The 24,238-nt window shown below is 41.3% G+C and overlaps 1 protein-coding gene and 2 long non-coding RNA genes across 4 annotated transcripts in view; 1 reads left to right on the forward strand and 2 right to left on the reverse strand.

Annotated features, from left to right (window-relative positions):
• Positions 1-1,100: 1,100 nt before the first annotated feature.
• On the reverse strand, positions 1,101-4,858 carry LOC143511571 (uncharacterized). The gene is made up of 7 exons (XR_013130167.1): positions 4,732-4,858; positions 4,450-4,542; positions 2,295-2,388; positions 2,087-2,183; positions 1,877-2,006; positions 1,421-1,594; positions 1,101-1,178 (listed from the first exon to the last, which is right to left on the reverse strand). It is a non-coding gene; the product is annotated as an uncharacterized LOC143511571 (long non-coding RNA).
• Positions 4,859-7,768: 2,910 nt separating this feature from the next.
• On the reverse strand, positions 7,769-12,981 carry LOC143511935 (uncharacterized). Its single transcript, XR_013130304.1, has 6 exons — positions 12,873-12,981; positions 11,383-11,658; positions 10,848-10,928; positions 9,446-9,564; positions 9,032-9,212; positions 7,769-8,875 (listed from the first exon to the last, which is right to left on the reverse strand). It is a non-coding gene; the product is annotated as an uncharacterized LOC143511935 (long non-coding RNA).
• Positions 10,895-24,238, forward strand: part of fgf14 (fibroblast growth factor 14) — a 100,587-nt gene continuing 87,243 nt past the window's right edge. The window contains exons 1-2 of one of the 2 annotated variants that reach the window (XM_077001687.1): positions 10,895-12,160; positions 15,465-15,525. In XM_077001687.1, coding sequence (XP_076857802.1) covers positions 12,158-12,160; positions 15,465-15,525 — 64 coding nt within the window. In that variant the 5' untranslated portion in view covers positions 10,895-12,157. Of the gene's footprint in view, positions 12,161-15,464; positions 15,526-21,150; positions 21,460-24,238 lie in introns of those variants that run through there. The other variant, XM_077001683.1, reaches the window with a different exon arrangement.

Raw genomic sequence — 24,238 nt, forward strand, 5'->3', positions numbered from 1 at the left:
CTGTGAATAACCCCTGATCTTGGGTGTATTCTAAAATCCATGCCCAAAATAGAGTTTTTATTTTGAGAAGGGAGAGAGCTAGTAGATCTGTCAGTGACATATAAAACACTGGCTGTATAGTTTAATCATACATTTGTACTGCATCTTTTTCTGCCATGTTAAGATGTGGAGCAGGTTGTCCATGACTTCTGCAGGAGATGGTCCATGCTCTGATTAATGAATGAAAAATCAGCAAAGGCACTCTGGTCCATTGAGTCAACCAAACCTTTCTCACACCTGGACAGGTGGGGCTTCTCACTTAAAAACTCCTGGTCAAAGTTGCTACACAACACAAGTTGTCACAAAGCAGCTTTACAGGATTTACAAGATTAACAATAATATGGGTCCAAATCCCTAATGAGCAAGCCAGAGGTGGCAAGGAAAAACCCCCTGGTTGGGAATAGGAAGAAACCTTGGGAGGACCAAGACTCAAAAGGGAACCCATCCTCCATTGGGCGGCCTGTTACCACACAAATTACACAAAAACAAATTATACAGACGAATACACAAGTCACAAACAAATCACACAATCAGGCTAAGTATAAGGTAACTAGAATGAAAGTTCTGGGTGTTGATATTGTCAATGTAAATGTCTTGTGATGAACGCCAGGTTTTCATTCCGTGTCGGAGTGATGATACTGGTATTGTAGGCTCCAACTGCAGGGTTACTCCCCAGGTGAACCTCGGAAATCAAAAATTTCAAAAATCAGCCATCTTTATATGACCATCTCCATCTAGCCTCACATTATCCAGCTTGATAGGAGACAAATACAAAAATGTGGCAAAAAATGTGGTTTAGTTGACAAGAACAGTAAAGGTGAAAGTACAGAATGTCCATTTAGCTTTGTTTGTGTGTGTAACCTGTGGATGATGCCTTTTCCATGAAGGAACTGCAGTCCACACACAATTTCGGCTGCATAGAATCTGGAAGGCAGAAACAAACCAGGAGCCATCAGACCGCACTATGATTACACAGACCTACGTTTATATTTATATAAGGCATACAAAAAAACATCATTGTGTGTGTGTGTGTGTGTGTTGCCTCACGTGGCTCTGTAGAGGTCAAAGCATCCGTTCTTCTGTATGTGGAAGTTCAGGTCACCTCCGTTCAGATACTCCATTACGAAGAACAAGTGCTCCTAACACGCAGACAATTCCATAAACATTTTGGTATGAGTACAAGCGGAATTACTGACTCAACAATCATTTAAATACCACAGTGATTCCATGAAGTATAAGTTACAGTAAAAAAAAGTTGTGCCAATGCCTGGTGTGGTTAATTACTGCCTATACAAAAGAGTCCTGCTGGACATGCCATTAATGTTGACTGAGAGGTGGAGGAAGAACTGTATAATATAACCTTTCATTTGTTATTTGCTACCTTGGTCTGAAAGGTGGAGTAAAGGTGCGTAAGGAAGGGACAGTCCCAGGCCAGAGCTAGCACCCGCTTCTCCACCATGGTGGACTCTACATCATCATCCATCAGCACCTTGTATTTCTTCAAGGCTTTCACGGCAAACCAATCCTCACTGCCCATAAGTTCAGCCAGAAAAATCTGAGCAGGGACCAAGGGAGAGAAATACACACACACACACACACACACACACACACACACACACACACACACACACACACACACACACACACACACACACACATCCATGAAATATGAAGATTTGATGGAATAGTGCTTGTTTGGTCTATTCCTGGGGAGATAGTATTTAACAATAGAAGGGCAAAAGGACAGACATGTAAAAATGATAAGTGAATAGTCAGGAGAAGTGAAGAGAGACAGAGTCAGTGCGTGTGTGGAGGACGCGGGAGGGGAAGACTCTACCTTGCCAAAGTTTCCCTTGCCCAGTACTGTGTGGAAGGTGAAGTGCTTGGCAGTGATGCGTGTCTGGTGGCTGATCCGGGACGGGGGCGAGAACTCAAACCCTCACACAGACGACCGTATGGAGACGTGTCTACAAAGATGTGTCATTTACATCACTGCTGCCGCTATATTCCTCACAGTCACTATTAATGAATACACAAACACACTGACCAGTGGTGTCAGTTCCTGGACTTTTGTTGTAGTCCTGATAAACTCCAACCTCCTGCGTGTCTGCGTTGGTGTTTGCATCAGGCTGCTTTGTTGACTTCTGTGCAGGGAAAACAAAGTTTTTTAAACAATATTTCTAATAATGAAATAACCATTAGCTTGAATTTAATATTTTTCTTTAAACAGTACATTTTTACATATCCAGACTCACCTGGCTGACTTGGGTGAATGCCTCAGCCAGTAGTTTCTGGTTGATGCCACACAGATTAGCCACTTTAGTTTGGCACTTGTGATGAACATTCATGCTACAGTCTAAGGACATTTTGACAATTAGAAACACAAAGACATACACATATTCTAACCCAACCCATGCATGTAATCTCTCATTCACCCTCACACTTCAATCCCCAAGAAGAAACATTTGAAGTGAAGCTTAAATCAAAATATATTAATAGTTGTAAGTTCAAGTGCATATAGTATTTTGTAATAAATATTTTCCTTCATTCTGTGAATTACAAAGCCAGCCCTGCTCTTCCCTACAGGGATGCATGTGACACCATATGCCCTGTGGCAGGAGACGCCAGAAGTTAAGCGATAGAACTTGGTGGACATGCTTACGGCCAAAGCCGGAGTGGCTAATCGGGAGATTCGGGAGGATTCCCGATGGGCCGGTTCATGTTAATCTCTAGTTTGGGCCGATTGGGAGGGAAAAATAATTTTGGGCCGGATTTGGTCATAAAACTCCCGGGCTGAAAAAGTGTCCCACTCCGGCCCTGCTTACGGCCAAAGACATTCGGCTGCAGGAGGTGGAGTTTGCAATAGTCTGTTGGCAGATACTTCTATGAAACCTGTGTTAATGTAGGATTATGGGGCATTGATATCAATAGAATGTCTCTTGCTCACCTAGAGGTGGGTTGCAAGACACCAGAGGGTCGGCCAGTTGAATGTGGACAAGGTCCTTGAAGGCCTCACCCCGAGAACTTTTTGTCAAATATGTTTCTACAAAGATTTTTTCATCATACATTAATTACATATTACGTGATAATAACAGGTGAATGTTTATAATCTTAATTGTGTTAATGTTACGCCAAGCTGCTCCATCCCCACAACACCACTCCGTGCCTCAGGTCAGCTGATCAGCTGCCCCTGGAGCTCAGAGGGGATAGAGCTTTTCCATCGCTGTTCCTATTATGGAACAACCTACCACTGCGTGTTAGACAAGCCCCTTCACTGTCCATTTTTAAAACAAGTCTTAAAACCCACTTTTATTCATTGGCTTTTAACGCAGCATGAGACTTTATATATTTTTAGTTTTTACTGTTTTAGTTTAATTCTTTGATTTGTTCTATTGATTCCTTTTACCACTTTAGTGTAACGATCTAGAATCAGACGGCGGACACAATTGCTGCAAAGAACCACATTTATTCAAGTCAGAAGCGGTACTACCTCCTATAACCTCGACCTTTCCAACACGCACGTTTCGAGATCGGCGCGGCATAATAATCACACATACAAAATACCTACACAGAAACACACATTGATGTAAAGACAAATATTACCACTCGGACAACGACAATAAGCAAATCACACATATTTAAATCACAATGTCTAACAGTAATGAACAATTCACATTGGATCAAATCATAATATTTAACCGAACTAAAAACCGAGACATACGAAAACCCCCGCAACACTTAAGTACGAATACACAGCGGGAACAACCATATAGTACAAACAAGACCAAGACACATTACAACCAGATCAAAACGACAAGTACATATAACAACATAGGAAACTCAACAAAGAACCGAAACGAATCAAAGACGACAGAACTCTAACCAGAACCGCAACAGACCTAGACACCTCAATACCAGACTGATCACAGAAGTCCTAAAAGGACACAGAGACTTGAAAGCGCGACAAAGAACATTACCAACGTAAACCAACCTACAGACATAGACCCACAGGGAACACATGAACTCAACCAAACTATATACACAAACTAATCAAACCACATATTCAAAACAGCTGACAAGGATAACATTGGCAGGGATAAACAAAAGGGGTGTGACGAATCGAAACAGAATCGACGAAAGGGAACAGAGGGAGGGAACAAGGCAAGATACACACAAAGGGGCGGAGCCAAACGTTACATTTAGTTAATATTGTTTTATCCATTTTTTGTTATTATTTGTTTTATGTCTAATGTTCTATTCTTATGTACAGCACTTTGTTTCGGCTGCCATTCTTAAAGTGCTCTATAAATAAAGTTGAGTTGAGTTATATGAAAATAACTATTGAACATGTTGATATCAGCAAATTACATGTTATCAGCTTGAGATTCTGTATGAATGTGTTTTGGTCACCAGATGGGTTGTCAGACTCCTCAGTCTCGTCCGGGAGAACGTGGAGGAGCTCCTCACAGGCATCATCCAGAGCACTTTTATTCACAGGTGTTTCTGTGACAAAAGATTTTTTCAAGTCCTAATTACATATTACATTGTAATAACAGGTGAATTTTTTTCAGCTGAACTGTGTTAATATAAGCATGTCTTATATTGATATCAAAAGCTATTGAACAGCTTGATGTCATCAAATTAGCAAATGAGTTATCAGAAAGGGATTTTTTATGAATATGTCTTGCTCACCTAGAGGTCGGCTACAAGAGACATCAATCTCGAGTTGACACAAGTTGATGTCAGCAAAGTATGAAATATGTTAGCAGCTTGAGATTCTGTATCATTGTCTCTTGGTCACCTAGAGATGGGTTGTAAGAGTCCTCAGTCTCGTCCGGGAGAACTTGGGGGAGCTCCTGACAGGCATCGTCCAGAGCACTTTTATTCACAAGTGCTTCTGAAAAAACAAAAGTTTTTTTCAACATACATTAATTAAAGTATTATACGATAATAACAGCTGAATGTTTTTCAGCTGAACTGTGTTAATATAAGCATGTCTTGTATTGATATTAAAAGCTATTGAATAGCTTGATGTCATCAAATTAGCAAATGTGTTATCAGAAAGGGATTTTGCATGAATATATCTTGCTCACCTGGTCGGCTACAAGAGTCCTCAGTCTCATCAAGGAGAACGTGGAGGAGTTCCTGACAGGCCTCATCCAGTTAACTTTTATTCAAAGGTGCATGGTGCATTTTTGCATGGTAAATGTTGCATGGTAATAACAGATGAGTGTTTTTCATTTGATCTGTGTATTTTCTGTTACTTGGTATTGAACATGTTGATGTCAGAAAAATACAAAACATGTTATCAGTTTGAGAATCTCTAAGCATGTCTCTTGTTTACCTAGTGGTGGTTTGCAGGAGATCTCAGGCTTGTCCAGGTCAACGCCACTCTTTATAAAAGTGGCTTCTGGTAAAACAAAGAATTTTTTTCAACAAACACTAATACTACATGAAAATGTCAGATGAGTGTTTTTCAGCTGAGCTGTGTTATTATTTTTTTATAATTTGTCTGGTATTGACATCAATGAAGTTCTGACAAATTCGATGTGATCGGATTATCAGAGGTGTTATCATGAGATTCTGTATGAATTAAAATGTTGAATAACATTGGAATTACTGTCACGTTGTGGGGGGGCCCCCTACCGGTCGCCCCCGGTTACAGCGGCAGCGGTCCTGTTTTTTGTCACGTGATGTTCGTCCTTCAGGTGGGCGGGACCCGTGATCCGTCTCACCTGAGGGTCGTTTGTTCGTCTATATATGTCTTGTCTTTGTACCAGTTGACTGCTGGTTATTATTTCCTTAATCTGGAACCATGCACAGGTTTTTGGTTTGCACACTTTCTATTAAACCATCCTATTTCCCTGAGACTTGGCGTGATCGCTTCCTTTTTAGTTGCTCACACCTGCCCGTCACAATTACGCTTGGCTGTTAAACTAAAAATTTAACACCACTAAAGCCAAAATAACTATACACAACCCATAAAAATCCCTTCAAAGACTTTTTTCTTATCAATAAATATACAAAGAAAATAAAAATGAATAAAGTACCAGGCCTGGCTGTATACTGTGTCAGCTGTGTTAAAAGAACAAAACCTTAAATAAGCCCCAATATATGCCCCCAAATAAGTTGTCGTCATTGTACTCATTTACTGACTCAGGCCATGGGTGTTGTCTGCCTCCTGTTTTGGTTTTATTTAGTTTTTTCTTTTTAATTCTTTTGGATTCCTCCTCCGTGTCTGTGTCATCAGCATCATCTTGGGTGCCTCCGGTGCACCAGGACCAGAGACACCTCATTTTAACATCTGTCCACTTCATTATCTTTACACAGATATGGAATTATACTGTACATGCAATGACGCAATAATACACGAGAGGGAGTGCTATAACGGGTAATATCGGCACCGATATTACCCGTTATAGCACGAACCTCGAGTGTATTATTGCGATTATACCACAGTTCCATTATCGCTGTTTATTGAAAGATTTTGAGTAAAAGAGGACGAGAAAATACGACCTGTTTGGTTAAAAACACTCCGCCAGTTAAAATAGTTCCATTCAATGGCTCGCTGCTAAACTTAAACAACACTGGAACAGCCTTACCCAATAAATATTATAGAGGTAAATATACACAAAAACAACTGTTGATAAAGTTGTATTTATTAAAAATAAAGTACAATTATTGACCATCCACGGCTGATTCTTTCAGGTATATGTTCAGTTCAGCTCTAAACCAACGAAGCTGCTGATGCCATATAACTCTCCCTTCACGTTTCTGACGGATCCATAAAAACGTCGTAAAAGCTGATTCATTTCATTTTTGTTGATAATACTAAAATCAACTGCAGTGTTGTTGCTCTTTAACCAGGATGTAAATACGTTAAGAGCCCAGGACGTTTGTTTAACAGTATTAATTTCGTTTTTCTGCATTTCCAGCTCATCCAAATCATTATTTGTAAGCATGACAAACCTTGGAGGCTCATTGGAGGAATCAGGCTGGTCATTTATAACGTCATCCTCCAGTTTCAGATTGAAACAAATGGTTTCGAAGCCAATAGATTTAATTAAATCCGTGTAATTCATTTTGATACTTTTGATACTTGTTTGTAGTTGCGCTGTTTGGCTTGTAAACGCCGCTTCGTTGCTAGGTTACCTGTATGTGGCGGAGTAATACATGGAGAGCTTCGGTTACAGTGCTATAACATGTAATATTGGCACTCCTAGATCGCCTCTCAGCCAATCACATTGTAGGGTCGGAACTAACTGTGGTATAATGACCCTCATTTGGAACATCGTTATGACGTCAGAGCAGGTATTAAGTAAAAAAACCCAAAAACAATCACAACTAAAACGGCATCAAGATAAAGTACTTTTGCCAGTTTCAATGTAGACCATAACAGGTTATTAGAATATATTAAAATATAGAATATAAAACAAATATTTTTAAAAATATAAATAAACAAAAAAAAAATCACAAGAGATATCACTTGTGGATGAGGGGCAGTGATGTCAGTAACGCGTTACTATATAATCTTTTCTCTTTTTTCAGTAACGAGTAAAATAACGAGTTACTATTGCCAGTCCAGTAATCAGATTAAAGTTACTTATCCAAGTAACTGTGCGTTACTATTTTTTATTATCCTTAATAAAAATGTATATTTTTTACGGTGGAAGGAGGCAGGCACGACGAGCGGGTATCTCAACATAAAGACTTTATTTCGTGCAAAACACCGAACACAGTGTGGCCCGTGTAGCACACACACTCTACACAACCACTCACAGATACGATCTTCAGACAAAGACGAGCACGAGACGTTGCGCAAACGCACATTAAATAGGTGATTAACACATACCCTCGTGATCATGAGACAAGGCACAGGTGAGACTAACCAACACGTTCACGGACAACCGACACCCACTACAAACATGGACATAACTACAAGCAGACAATTACGACATACCCACAAAGAGGGGTCCGGTGCGGTCACTGTCATTTTGCTGCTGAATGTAACTACGAAAGTAACTTGTAATGTAATGTAGTAATATGTAACGTAACTAAGTTACTTTTTAAAGGAGTAATCAGTAATCGTATTACTTTTTCAAGGTAACTAAGCCATCACTGGTCATTTGCTTCTTGAAAAGTCTTTTCAAAGTCATTAACAGATCACTCATCATCATATAGGCCTACTGCAATATATTTTATGTATGTTTGGGCACACGTATATTTGTGTGTGTGTGTGTGCAGTATAACATAATGTACATGTTTCTGTATGTGTAATTATTATATATGATCAGTTATTTTAAAACATACATTTTCACGTTTTTAGAATGTGATGGATTAGAAAGTGATCTTATCCACCCTATGGTAAAATATTAATAACACATGCAAGAGTTTTATATGTCGAATAACTCTGTATATAAGTGTTGAATAGAGAGCTGTATTAAAAATGTCATTGAAAACGAGTACTCCGGATACCTTTCAACGCTGAAGTTATACTGACCTCTGGTGGTTTCCGAAGAGTTTGCTGTATGAAAGCAATATCTGTACAGCAAATTTCCCCGTAGCATTTTTGTACATTCTGAATACATTACATATGTAAAATATGTTAAATATTATAAATGGATAAATCTTTACAATTTTTAAATAAGATGCAGTCCAACTTAGCACAGTGATTTATTATTAGCTTGTATATTCATTGTGGCAAGTTTATAGTTTAACACCAGTGATCAATGTTCAGGTTACATGAACAAATTATAGTTTCCAGATTGATTATGACAAAGCTGTTGTCCTCTTGTATTGTCTTGTCCTGTTGTCTTTTGGGACAAAGCTTCCAAACCTGCCTTTTTATGGGAGAAAACTCAGAGCACAGAACTGGCATTGTGAATGCAAAAGATTAAAATAATTCCCCAAAACTCTAACCGCCTGTTGTGGGTTAATGTGTCTTCCTCTGATCGTGACAGCTGTCATCTAACACGGTCTCTTCGTGCCTCACCTGAGCGTGTTATATGCGTGGGAAGCGTGCAATGGCCTCCATCAGCTTCAGGGTCTTCAGCCACTGGTCGTGCCACAGCTGTACACTGTACTGGGACGTGCACTGTGATAAACGCTGTAAGATGATCCCATTCTCCTTGATGATTTGGAGAAGATCCCATTGCCTTTTGTCTGTGCAATGACTAATTTTAATGACAAAAATTTGTTGTCAAAAATTTGTCAAAAATGTGTTGATTGTTATTAATAATAAAAAAGGTTTATTAGGCTTGAGTGAATAAGATGAGACTCGCTAAGCATCTGCATCTGAGCTGTGTGGTGCAGCTGGGAACTGTGACCCCATCGCTAATTGGCTGAACCTTAAACCATCCAGATCCTTCAGCCAATGAGTGATGTGGCACAGAACTTCCGAGCTTACCTTTTATTCATATGATCATTTCTACTATCAGTCCGTCCAGTAGTTTGCATTATGTGGGATATTTTATCCAACAGCATCTGATTTTCCCTTTGAATTGTTGAAAGACGTTCTTCTTGCAGCTGGCCAAGTTAGACATTACATGTCATCATGGTTAATTGAAATGGCTGATTGCAACATCAACATTTGTAATAATTACTTGAGGCATGTTGCAGACGTCTAACATTATGAAAGTATTAAATATTTACATAATTATTACTGGAGATCTAACACTCTGAAGAGCTCAGTTCTAATCCTGAGCTACCAGAATCTACTTATCAAAGATTTCTGTGGCATCTGAATATTAAAGCTACCGGTAGGTGTGAAAAACATTTAATGAAAATCTGCAGGTATTCATTCCATTTGTAGGGTTAGGCACCCTTGGTTAGAAATGTCTCTAGATTCTTTATGATCAATGATCACAAACAGGTTAATCACAAGCAAGATATACTGTATAACAGATTTTTGCTCTTTGAAAAACTGAATATTGAATTCTTTATTCATTGGGTTGACTAACTGTTGATTTAAATAAAAAATGTATTAATAATAGTAATTATGTGTAGACACAAATAGATATATGTAACGTTTAGCTTTAATATTGTTAGAATCTCTGTGTACCCAGGATATGTTTGAACTGAGAATAAATGATCACCTTGAAGTAGATTTCTGAAAGGAATTGCTGAGACAAATATTATGTGGAATATCATGTGAATATCATTCTTTATTTTTTTTTAGTACTGCTAAATATAGGCAAGTTAGAACTTGGGTCATGTCCCACAGCTCAGACGGTTCCCAGAACCGTCACCATCTCCCCTTGACTATGTCTTTATTACTCTATAATATACCTGCAAAGTCCAGCACTATGTTAGAAAATGGACATATATTCCAGTTTAATAAGGGTTAACTAAAGGTTATTTCAGCAGTAATTGGGATGTGACATACACAGACAGTACTACACCTAGCTGCTTGGCTGTGGGGAAATAGATGTCCACTAAGGACAGCTGGTCCTTTGTTCCGTTTCTCCTCTGGCTTGTTAGATTTAGACGAAAATGTTATTGATTCTGACACTAACAATTTGAAACTGTAGGATTTTGAGGAAATATGTCACTGAAACTGCCTTTCCTTTAGCAGGATAACTGGCAATATTTTGACTATTAAAACGCAACATTTTTATAAGCAAAATGTTTTTCAGTTTTAGTAGCAATTATCTGCATAGGTCTAATTGCTCTTTTAAGTATTAATTATTTAATTTATTAATTTATTCGGTAATTAATGTATTCACCTGATTCTGAATCAGTTTGGTCATTTTATACTATGAAAAACTGAACCACTTATTTATGCCAAATAGATCGAATTCATACCTTACCTTTTGTTTCTTCTTTTTGACTAGAAGGTGACCATAGGCCTTGGGTGGGGTTGAGTTAATAGTTGCCTTTGCAGATTTCACCTTGAAATGTGACACAACACTTTGTTTGAGCTCTTCATCCATGGTAACATTGTCACTGACTCACTCACAGGTCTTCAAAACACACCAAGTCTAACTACACTGAAAAAAAGAGACAACTGTCTCACTAGTGATCGCTAAATCCTCTACCCGAATACCACTTTTACCAGAATATCACACCTTTACCTGAATATCACACCTTTTCCAGAATACCACACCATTACCTGAGTGTTATATCTTTTCCTGAATATCATGCCTTTGCTACCTGAATACCTGACTATCATACCTTTAGCTGAATATCACACCTTTACCTGAATGTCACACTTTTACCTGAATATCACACCTTTACCTGAATGTCACATCTTTACCTGAATATCACACCTTTACCTGAATGTTACACCTTTACCTGAATATCACACCTTTACCTGAATGTCACACCTTTACCTGAATATCATACCTTTTCCCTGTGTGTGTCGTAGCAGCTTTTGTCCCATTTGTACTGCAGGTATTTGCTGGCACAGGGCAGCAGTGGCTGGTAAGTGAGATGTTGCATGGTGCTGTGGGACTCCAACCCCCAGCAGACCCCAGCAGTGTCGAGCTCTCACTGAGTGGAGAAATGAGTGCAGCCTTCCTTGGAGGCTGTCATGTGGGTGTTGTCATGACAGCCGTAAAGAAGCAATCCCCAGGATTTAAAACCTCCCAACTGCACCACTTTTTTGCATTCAGTTGCAGCCTACAAATAAGAATTTAAACTTGACTTGTCCTCAGATTTATTCCGATTAAAAGCCTCTCATTCATTCTTGTTTTTAAAGAACACTTTGATCTATGAGAAAGATCTCAGAGAAACTTTGGTGAAGGTCCTTTGAGAACACCCCCTCACCCACATAAAGCCTGTCCTATTTAACACTCCTGTCCAGTATGAATATTCAGTGTCCTGCAAGGGTATTGGTGCAGAACTTCTGAAGGTGGCCAGTCCAGAGCAACGTGGACGAACGCCGCACACAGTCGGCGCAGTACGCGGCCCTGATGCGTCAGGCGGAGGGGTCAGCCACCCCCAGCCCGGATCATTATTCCAGTTCTACTTTTGAGCTCGTTAGGCAAGCATGGAGTAATGTTTGATTTTTCACATCTTCCTTTACCAAGGACACAGAGAGTGGAGAGTTGCCTCCAGCAGTCTCTGTTCTGCATACGACATCATTACTGGACGGCAGTACTGGAGTGAGATGTAGCTGATGGTGAGTTCAGAGGTGCCGTTCTACATTCTCTCTGATAAATGCATCAGTATTGCGTCCTACAAACGTAGGAACAACCTTAGAACATAGGATAATTCAATATACATCCTAGTGTTGTTATAATAGCCGTAGTTGGTGCACGTCTTGGAATTTGAATGCTGGTTCTTAAGAGTAGTTACTTCAGTTCAAGAAGATTGATTTGTATGAATATTATGTGCTCTGCCTCACTGTATAAAGGTGTGCCTTAAGGAATGTGAGCTCAGATCAATCCTCTGCATCGCTGCAAAGACACTGTTATTTTCAACTGGTTCCTGGGGGACCAGACAGAGCAGCACAGCAGAGCTCTGCCCAGAATGTTCTCAAGCAAGCTGGCACACTTCATTTTACGTTTTCCATCACACTAAATGAAACATCCTGGGGGAATTCCAGCAGTTACATTTGCACCAGCAGACAGTTTCTAAACGAATATCAATTATTATAAAATATCAGTTAATTATTTTTAAAAAATAAGCAAGAACAACAACCAGGTGAACAGGAATTTTGTAGACGTTTTCCTTTAAGAACCTTACAGGTTGTCCTTTAACACACTGCACATGGGCTAATAAAGATTATAACCTATGGAGACAGTTTCCAAGGCTCTACTGTCGTATCAACCAGGCTCTAAAAACAGAAATGCTCGAACAAAGCCCGAGCTACTTCAGGCGTAATGACTCACTCAGTGTGAAGTTGAACTCAGCTGCAGTACATAATCTTTCGCTTTTGATCAGTCGAGATATACATTTGTTCTTGGGTTCGCCTTAAATAGGATATAGTGAGTAAAGTGGTTGATTAGTTTGTATTTAAGAAGCAATACGACAGGTTAAGGAAAAGTAAATGGGACTAAATGTGAAAATACCTCCCCCTGCTGGTTGTACTGCAGTTGTACACACGCGTGATGCTGTGAAAGCAAGGTGAACGAACGGTCATGAGCCCATTCTTTTGTACATTTAAATCTTGTTTGTTCATTTTACACAATGAGACGTACATTTTAAGTCATAAAGTTACTTCTGAGTAATCTTCCTTTAATCATAAACTGTAAATGAATACGCAAACTAAGTTATTTTTCTTGACCTTTTGCACCCAGTTCACACTTCTTTAAATGTAAAGATTCCTTGCCATGTATTTGAAAAATGTTCAAGCTTTAGGTAGATTGAAAAGACTGTACCTAAGACAGGAGCTGTACCTAAACTTATTCTATCTGGTCATGTCAGCACAGATCATAATAACAGCATAGATTTTTTTTATCAGCAAGGACCCACAATCTTTTTTACCATCAGATTTCTCTGTCTCTCTCTAAAACAACACCTCTTGTAACAATATATTGAAGTTAGTGAATGATAAATAGAATAAACTCCATTACAGCTGAAGCCAATTTAATTATATAATGTTAGCAATAGCAGGTGGAATTATTATTTACATATTTTTTTAATACGTGCAGCTGATGCATTTGCAAGATTGTTTAACCTTACGCACGTTTGTCTACACTAGATCTAAAATAATTTAAATGTAATTTAAAGTAGTCAGTCTCCAGAGTGACTAAAACATCACACTGTGTTATTTCCTGATTGAAGGCTACAGAGGCTAAAATGTGTAGAATAGATGGTTTGAGCACATTAGCACAATTGGTAAAGAGCACTTAAAACTGTTGCTTAACGTCACCACAGAGAGGCTGCTCAGTAGCTCAAGCTAAAGGTTAGAATAACTTACTGGCTCTCTAGGCTGTGGAGTAGTTCTGAATCTCTAATGGTAATTTGAGTGTGCGGCTTTGCTCGGCCGTGACACGTTGAGCTCCCTGCTGAGGGACTCAACAGTGCAGCAGTTAACATCCTATTACTCACGCTGGCTTAATCTAACACGTTCATAACAGCAAAGAGGTTGTGGATCACCAGTAAAACATACTCATTATAACTTACTCTTATTTTGACATTAGCTGGACATGCCGGAAGAAAGGCAAGAAAAAAAAAGACTTTTAAATGAATGCATGCTGAATGAGGTAGTTAGGCACCTTCTTGTAATTATATCCCATAATTCACCAACATTTAGTTTTAAACATGCCACTTGGTGGCAAGATCTTGAAAACCGGCTAAAGTGCTATCTTCACTATTCAGCTACTTGCTCTAATAAAGAATAGAGAGCAGATTTTAAAGTCCACTTCAAATACCGTCTCTATTTAAAGCTTTTCTTAACACTGGCATAACCTAATAAGTGCCCCTCTCTCCCAAAGACTCGCTGCTGGTGGCTTCTTTTCATCCACGGATCCGTGCTCTTCACATGTAGGAAGCAGAGGAACATCTCAGTGTTGGCGGTGCTCCAGTCACACCAGGCCTGGGTCTCCGAGGAGAGCAGGCGGAAAGCAGGCGTCATTACTCGCGGGTTGGCCTCGCCTCGCCTCCCCAGACACGCAGCTTGGGTGCTCAAAATCCCTCTGGCACAGTTTGACTGGTTGGCTTATAATTAGGCAGCACCGGTGTCCAATCTTTTGGTGAACTTTCAGTACCAAAAGAAGACCACCTGCTCAGAAAGCACCATTTAACAATGTTTGATTTTGGCTTTCAAACAAAATTTGATTAATTTAACATTTCTTACCTCAGAAATATTGGTTTGTGGTAATATTTATCACCCCATATTTCTGTAACTATTAATTACGATTCATCCTCAGCTATGTTTTTACTGTTCTATACGATCATTGCCCAAGACAAATAACCACAGTTTCCGCTTGTTTTGCTTGCCATCCCTGGTCTCTGCTGACGGGAAAACCCATCTGTGTTCCCGTAAGAAGCCAGAAACATGTTGATCTGTAGACTGTGATGGAATAAACGGCCAAGGTAACATCTCCCGGGGGTATGGACGGTTATGACCTGCCTCTGCCGGGTAGTCTGAAGGATCCTCTGCTTTAGCTCGGCGTCGAGCATTGGTCGTGTTGCCAGGTTAAAGAGGCATGTTTAAACAGGGGTTGGGAGTGCCAGCTGTCGAGGGTGTTTTCAAAAAAGCATGGTGAACAATTAAAAGATGTGATTTTAAAAGTCAGTCTGCATGTTTAGGCCCACTAATAAAATTATTTCTAAAATGAGTAATTTGCAATATGTTTTTTAAAATATGGGATCAGTAATATGTTCATCAGCTTGGAATATCTAATATTTCACGTTCTGTTAATTTAAATTTAGTAAACCCCATCTGTATATGAAATCTTGGATTTCATATACAGGAGGTTAGACATGCTTGGACGTCCAGCTGACTGTGCTAACTGTGTTAACATCATCTCTTCCAGCTCTGCTCAGAGTGCGTTAGCTGCAGAAGAGTGAAGCTGCAGGTGTCTACACCTCAACTGGGTAAGCACAGCGGCCCCCGTCAGCCTCCTCGCTTGCATGCGGCCGCACACGCTCGGCCGCACACGTTCGGCCGCACACGCACGGACGGGCTTTCATGTGGTCTGCTGCAGTCTGAACCCAGCTCGCTTCAGAGCGTGCAATGTGCAGACTTGAGCAAATATACCAAATGTGGAAATGGCTGTCTGCTAATTTCCTGTTTCCCCACATCACCAGCCTGTATTTAAACAGCTCATTCTCACATCCAAAGACGAAAGTGTAGTGCATGATTAAAATCTCTCTAAAAGACCCAGAAATTTCTTTTAGCTATTACCTACCTGAGTATTCCTGATATCTGTGGAGTTTTGCATAGAAAATGGGTTATAAACCAAATGGGTGACCTGAAACAAGTTTTAAATAAGATTATTTTTGTTGTTACTGTAACAACCTAAGAACCAATATTATTTTCTTACTGCACAGCTGAGAAGCAAAGCAATTATCTTCCTCTATGGACAGGCTAATCTGACCCCCGAGGGGATGTCAGTACCAGTGCAGAAGCGTGAGTCCAATGAACTGGCCAATTGAGATATAATCCAGCACATGTAGCTCGTCAGATAAACAGTCCAGCAAAATCTGCTCTTTCTCAGCGCACTTAATATCAGCACAAAAAGGTGAAATACCTCGACTCATTTTTGACACCAGTTGCTTTCACTACCATGTATTCTGCTCCCTGCTGCCCCTTGTTATAAGTATAGACGCTGCTGTCAAATTAGCTGGAGTTACTGGAGGGCCAGCCAATGGGTCTTGTCTGCCCAGACCCGTGGGAGCACGGTGGCCTTTTCATGTTGTGCTGGTCGAGACACTCCCCATGCGACAATTAGCCTTAAGCCTGAGTGGTCACTTTATTTTAGAAGTGGGCATCATTACGGCAGTCTTGCCGCTAGGTTGCTCGGAGGCTGCAGAAACCCAAATGCTTGCAGTAGATTGGGAGAATCCAATAGCACCTCCTGATGACAGAGCCACCAGCTGGCGTTGCTGAGGCTAAATCGGGCCATGCTCTCAAAGCATGAAGAACCCCCAGAAGAAGGCCTGCACCGCCCTGAGCTCAATGATGGGAGAGGGCTCCAGGACGTTTCATACCAAAGCATTACGGTCTCATTTCCCAGTTCTTTTGCAAACGTCTTTTATCTTAGACTTAAACGGTCTGATTTTATTTTACTCTGCAATCTGTTGTTCTGTTTATGAAAAACTGAATCTTATTTGTAATAGAGTGGGATGTAGATAGTCAGTGAGATCTGTTTTTAAAAGAACTTAGACTTCTAGTTTGGCATAGAGAGGGTCATTAATATAAAACACGAAACCAGCGCAATGCTTCTAGATTACATTTCAATGTCACCTGTATTTAGACATAATTATTGGAAAGCTGATTGTGTATGATTCTAGAATTGCTGACAGGGACACGGACTCTGGATAGAGAGGTGCATCTTAACACATGTACAGTATGTAAAGACGTAGGCCGTCGTGAGAAGTGTGCTCTCTGATCTGGCCTCTGTATGCTGCATGCTCTGTCCCCACTAAGGTAGTAATGCTTTAGTGGATATAAAGTGGAAAGTGGTCATTCCTGAAAGACTCCTACGTGTCCATCATTAAATGATTTTCTATCGGTACAGAGTGTCTGGAAACATTAACTGACATGTCAGTCCAAATCTCAGTGTGCTTTCTAGAAGCCTTGGCAGCCTGACGGTCAGGACAGATTTGTCCAAATGTAGCATTATTTTTAATGTCTCAGCCTCAAAAGGGTGATGAAGAACTTCAGTTATGCAATGGCAAACTACTTTAATCTCTCGGTGGAGTTTTATCAGGCACGTTGATTGTGTTCGGCCTTTTGATGCATCTTGGTGTATTTAAAAAATGTGTCCAATGTCAGTCCAGATGGAAACTCCCACTATGATGATTAACACATGGAAGAAGACATGTTGGTGCAGAAAACAAGGCTCCCGAAAGAATAGAATCCCAGACTCAAACTGACAGCACTGTCCTGTGTGGTTCTGATAATAAAGAGTAATAATACATAATAAAGATAATACGAGAATAAAGATGATACAAGTTGCTGGTTATTAGGATGCATCATACGTGTGGGTGTTATCAATTTATTTTGGTGCTGTTGTCCTGTTGCCCGTGCTGTGAGTGCACTTTATCTTTCTGTTTCTGCTCTCAGTTCAGCGTTAGCCAAATCCCCACGTAGAAGCTCTCTCCAATATTGCGTGTCATCATCACCAGATCTGAAGGGTGAAGGCAGCTCACGCCTCCGACGATCTGCACAAAACCTGCTACCATTCTGAACTGCTAGTCGCACAGTTTTGCCAGCCACCTGAATGCAGTTGGAGGAATGTGCTTAGGGGCGGACTGATCCGCACGACCATGCGGACGGCTGAGAGGCCGAGCTAGAGCACTACTGTCCATCCAATTCAGCGAGAACCTGACCAATCGTTTCTTGAAGACCTACAGCCATTAACAACACATGACACAGCCAGGATGCGAATCGAGATCTCAGCAGACCCTCTTCACTGGTATATATTTGTGTACTTCATTAATGCAGTAAAAAACGTAAGACGTTGCGGAGATGTTGTCCACGGGACCTGGTGGACCAGGCACAGCCGCGGTGGAGAGTTGAGATGTTTGACAGTCTGCCTTTCCCCTCGATGCTTATTAATACATGCAATGTTGCAAGTGTATAGTTCGAATTAGTGTGTAACTCATTATTGAAGGTGAAAGATTTGAAAAAGGATATATAACCATATACAAGACATATAACCATATATAAGAGACTCTGAGATCATGACATGTTTAATATTTGCACAAATAGGATAAATGTATGAACATTTAGTCAGTATAACATTCAGTGTACTGTATTAGCTTCCTGTTCAATTCACTCAAAGGGCAACTACAGTATACAGACCAACCTCCATGTGCAGCGCATTGCTAGCACAGTCAGAAGAGGCATTTTAATGATGTTTGACCAAATGGTCAAGTGATATTCCCCAGGGTGCAATGATACTTTACATTACATGGAACAAATCAATACTGGGGTGGACAAGAAGCACCTCAGGGCAACACCGCAGGCTCCTCACGCCTCTCCACACCTGGCTCGCAGAAGCACGGCTTGGGCTGTTGCTAACATTGTTGCTAACTCTTGTTGACATGTTGAATTGTCACGTGGCTTTTGTTCCTGCTCTCTCTGTTCCATATCAACCACCCCCGATCCTGTGCAATTACAGCCATCCTTGCTGCCGACACCTCTGACTGACATCAGTAAATGTTATAGTATCTGTTTGAGGTTGAACAAAAAGTCTGTTGGAAGAGGCAAAACACTGAACGGTAGCGTACAAAGTTAGAAGTGTTAACTGGAAGACAATATGCCATGTTTGTTTTAATTGCAGTAAAGGGTAATTGCTGGTGATGGAGTGGTTTGTGCTGGGTCATGCACTATCACTGCTTCGGCTTTGTCACTGTTTGAAGACATCTGTGGGGAATTTAGACAGGAAGAGCAGCTCCTGTGTTTCAAAGTGGCTCACCTCCCTGTAGGCGCTCAGGGTTCGCAGACAAGCGGCAGGACCAGGACTTGACAAAATGTAGGTTATAAAAGTGGATTAATGTTGGAAGAGTGGATTTGAAGAGTGAAGCAGTTCTGTTTAATTAAGTCCTCCACGCATTCGAGCTCAGGTCTTGTGTTTCGCCAAGTTTGGGGTGTTCTGGGTCATAATTTACACACTGGCAACCAGTCTACTGGCCACTGCAGTCTAAAGCTGATATGCATCAGTTGCTCACATATCAGAAAAAAAAACATTTATAATGGGTTCTATGGCATAATTATTGAGAATTGAATTGTAACACTGATTTAATATCATAATATGTAGGACTTGTGATGTGATGTGTTTATTCTTATCATATATTAACCAGTACCCTCCAACTGTTGGTCTGCAGTACTCCTTGCTAAAGATTTCACCACAGCAATACATTGTTACCTTGAAGTGGCTCCAGTAGGTTTAGTGCTGACAGAGGAAACACACCCCCCCTCTCCCTGCTCCCCCCAGAAAACTACACAGGCTGCTGCCAGATACAGCAGCCAGTGCTCTAATCACGTAAGGCTTGGTGGTGGGATTTGTGTGTTTTAAATGTGTTTAGGTTCAGCTGCTAGACTCAGATACTCCTCCCCAGTCTTTCACACAGTTAGCAGACGATGACACAGGGTCTGATTTGTCTGGTGGGGAATCGTGAGGGCTACGTTGTACACCTGCGAGAGAAGAATTAAAACGTTTAGGTGGACATTGTGAGACTTTTGCATTGTCACGCAGGAATTACACAATGATTTTAATGACTGCACATTTGAGAAACCATGTGATTACCCTGAACAGCCATAAAAAAATGAAACACAAAGGAACTACACAAAGGCACTATGGTAGTGTCATGGCCCTTAAACAATCCTGTTTGTACGGCATTTCCTTTGTCTAAACTAGATGGTGAAAGATTGGATTCCATACAGGACTTTCTAGAATAATGTATGTTGAGGTGCTGAGAAACCTTTAACAATGCTGCATCAATTAGATACCAGGTTGCTTAAATCACGTTTCCATTCATTGCCATTTGAACAAGCCCAGACGCACAACAGCTGAAGGCGCTGAGATTTATTTTCTGCAGTTTTGATTGGTTGCCTAGAACCCCCTTGCTGATGTGTTTCATTACCTATGAATTAAACATGCATCTCAATAATGGTCGCAAAGGAGGAATACGCATCAACAAAGTTTATGTGATTGTATGGCACTAGCATTAAAATATTTGATAAGGTACCCGGTTTGCACCTCTAGGTCGAACGGTACTGCAATCTTGCGCGTCAGCTGCGGAATGCGGACACGTTAACGGAGATCGTCCCCGGTAGGCGGCCACGGTCGGAGGCACCTGTTTCAAAACCATCATACCCCACAATTTTTGGACTGAGAAAATCTTTGCGTTACTCCAATGAAATGCCGAGTGCGTCCGCGATATGGCGGTGCCCAAACCACGTGTTTACGTAATGGAAAGTCAATCTTTCAATTCAACCCCGCCTCCTCATCTATTACCAAGATCCCGAGCGAAGTGGAATACGTGCGAATATTGTATCGGCCGAGCGATACTTTTGTTTTTAGAGGAGACGGATGTCAGTGACGGGCAAGTGAACCACTGAGGGGAGCAACCAGTCAAACAAAAAATAACATCTGAAGCATCAGGACACAAACACTCTTTAGAGGAAACGACAAAGCCCCGGGATATCGAGCTGAGCTCCCAGAAAAATGAAAACTGAGGCTTTTAGAAATTGACCTCGGATACCAGAGGCTTTCCGGACTTCGCTGAGAACCGACTTGGGTGCGGAAATGTGGATCTTCGTGGGAGACATCAGTGCTTTTGAATAGGTCCGGTCTCTTCCTCTTTTGATGGTGTGCAGATCCACCCTACTGAGTGATGAACTAATAGGCGATGGTTTTCAGCTCCGAGACCCGCCGTGTCTTACTGGTTTCACGTTAGTTCTCGTTTGTTTACTGTCTGCACGTCTATCCCTGTGCAACACATGCAATTTACAGAGTATTTTTTTATTACAGACTATTTTCGGTGGCACCCTTTAATACTAAGAAGACTGTCTTGTTTTACGAAGTCTAAAAAGAATATTTTAGCACGTGAATGAAAACGCCGAAGACTTGGATATTACATATTTTTCTATGGTTCTGTTGGTAGCCCTGTCCTGGAAAACGGATCCAATTGTGTTATTATGCAACCGCAAGGATCTCTTCTTTATCAGGGTGTCTAAGGTGCTGGATCGCTCCTCGCCCAAATCAATGTGGTTTCTTTGGAACATTTTCAGCAAAGCAACGCATATGCTGCAGTGTCTTTGTGGCAAGAGTCTTAAGAAAAACAAGAACCCAAGTGGTAAGCAACTACGCCGATTCTCTTCTGGTGTCCACAACAGTGCAGTGTTTACGGTGGCAGGTCCGCAATCACATTTGTGCAGCGAGTGAGTGCAGGAGAGGCGGTGGGCAGAACTTGTGCCGTGGTACCGCTAGCGAGCCCAGCCAGGGGTAAAACCAGCCAGCGAGCTCATGCACCGCGGGGCGAGCGCACAACCACCAACTTCTGAACTAAATCTCACAGGTATACGATGTTCATATGGTGGCGAATGGCGCTTAACCGTTCGCCTGGTCGCTCAAAGGAGCTGCCAAACTGCTCTCATTTCAGGGATGCTGCAGTGTCGTTTTCAGACCTGCACCACTTGTCGGTAAGGCTCCTCGCTAGGATCTCCTCGATCTCATCTTCCCATGCACAGTTTGCGAGGCACAGATCACGTCCACTCTCTCGATACAGTGTCAGTCTAAAACAGCGCTGTCCAATACCGGGGACAAGCTGCATTTGCCATCGTGAGATAATTTGGCGACTTTTACCTGCAGTTTACTTTTGACATACGCAGACCACAATTGCATTTCTGCTGCCGCGCGGGTTAGACGCGCAGATTTATTAGACGGTGGCTAGAAATAAGCCCGCAGAATACATGTCCGCATATTGTTTCAACAGGCTGTTGCCTGTTAATCTGATAAAAAGAACACCGAGCATAATTATGCTCAGGAAAAGAACGATGAGGGACCGAACTTGACGTGGTCTCCGACATGTACACTGCGGTGTAGTAGATCATAGAATTGTTCTCGTGCTGACATCGCAGGAATGACGTTTATTCGCTGCCTTCCTCGCGCGTAACACACTTCTCTCACGCACATCACGGATATAGTTTCCCAAATTTCACCCCTTGGTGGCTGTGCATATATACCGAGGGAAAACACGTTTATGTCATGACTGGAATATTTGTTGCATCTCATAAAAAGCTGAAACAACACGACTAACTTCTAGAAGTCACCCATCACTTTGAGCATAACTGTGTTAGTAGTCTGAGATTCTACTTAAAACGAATAGGATAAAATATATATTACACAGTGCAGAATATTACACTTCATACTAATAATAATGTAAATATTTGCATCAGTTGACTCCATATTATTATGTTCCATCTTTAGCTCACAGGAGGTTTGTTAATCTGGAATCTCAGACAATAGAAAAACCCAACCCTGGATTATGACACCTAATATGTATATTTAAGAACAAAAGAAAATGTGTGATATATCGCCAGAGTCATGCGAAACAAGGACTTATTGAATACTTGGAATAATAACTGTTCTCACCTCCAATATTTTTATTTGAATCCCAAAACACATTCAGAGTATCACATTCACAGGTAAATAAAAGCATCATCACGTCTGTTTGCAGTGGTTCTGTAACAAGTAAGCTTTCTGATGACTTCCACGGTGATTCCGGTCCTCAGCAGGCCCGGTGCTAACGAAGTGGACTAAGATCTGGACTCGCTTGATGGATTCTAGACTGCCCAATCTAGATCTTATAGTGGAGCAGAGCCAGGCTCTCTGACCTGGAGCTGAAACCTGAGCCGTGGCTCTCTCAGGAGAACCTTAACCACGTTCAGGCTTACATAACGACGTTTTGCAGCTCGAAACCCTGTCAGAGCTCGCTTTGTTTCCTTCTTTCACGCTTCTGTCTCCATCCTTTATGGAAGGCACTTCTCTGAAGACTTTTTAAAAAGTGTGCTTTTTATGATGCCTTCTGCTCCAGCAGATGGCACTTGCAGATAGCCCCTGCGTTGGCGAGAGCTCTTCTGGCAGGGACAAAGTCTTGCACTTCGCAATGCCAAGAGTGCCACTGCATGAATGCCCGTGTTCACCCGTGCTATAGAAGCAGGGTGAACGCAGGTCTAGCTTCTTTGGTTCCTTGAAAGAGCACAGTGGAGCTGCATTCGTTCTTCTAGAGGACAGAGCGCACGGTGCACGTGGGCTCTCGGTACTCTCTCAGGCGTCTCTCAGTAAGTTCACCTGCCCTGGCACAGAGTGTGGTGCAGTGTTAGCAAAGCGAGCGTCATGAGTGACGTGAGGGCTGGGGGACACCAGCCAACATCACCCCAGAGGTCCTGTGGTGTCTATGGTAGCACCTCAGTTTGACCCGTCATTGTTTTACATCACGTGGTGAAAGTGAGGCTGATATGCAGAACAATCCACAGAGAGGCGTGATCTTTTTGTTTTGTTTTCGTGCAGGCACTCTGACTGTGTGACACGGTTTATTCTCATGAACTTGTCATACACACTTTGGCACTTTGGCTTACAGCTGAACCTGAGTCAGGCCAGAGTATCTTCAGGCCTTTTGGTGTTACTGGCAAATTGCTGATTTCAAATAAACAAATAAAACATCTAAATAAACATAAACAGTCCTCATTCTCCACAACCAACCATAGGTTGATACGTTTAGCAACCTATTTGTTTAGCACTTTCTCATAATTAATTTGTAATCTCTTGGAAATTTCTAGTTAAAATGTTCACCGTGTGTAAATGACATCTTATTTGAGAGAACTTTTGGCAAATCCATGCACTGGTAGAGTCCACGAAAGTATCATTGTTTAATGTTGAATACTAATATTTCTCACATGCTAATGCTTTAGTCATTGCACTTTGCATTGGAAATCAAGCTGTTTTCGCCAGTGTTCTCTATAGCTCTGTAAGGATGAGCAGTCACACACAGATAGGTAGAAAGTGAGGGTTTCCAGACCCTGCATGACGGCCCCTGAACTAGTGGACAATACCGTCAAATGAAGTTTTAGTAA

This window comes from Brachyhypopomus gauderio, chromosome 4 (assembly GCF_052324685.1).
Source record: "Brachyhypopomus gauderio isolate BG-103 chromosome 4, BGAUD_0.2, whole genome shotgun sequence".
Lineage (NCBI taxonomy): Eukaryota > Metazoa > Chordata > Actinopteri > Gymnotiformes > Hypopomidae > Brachyhypopomus > Brachyhypopomus gauderio.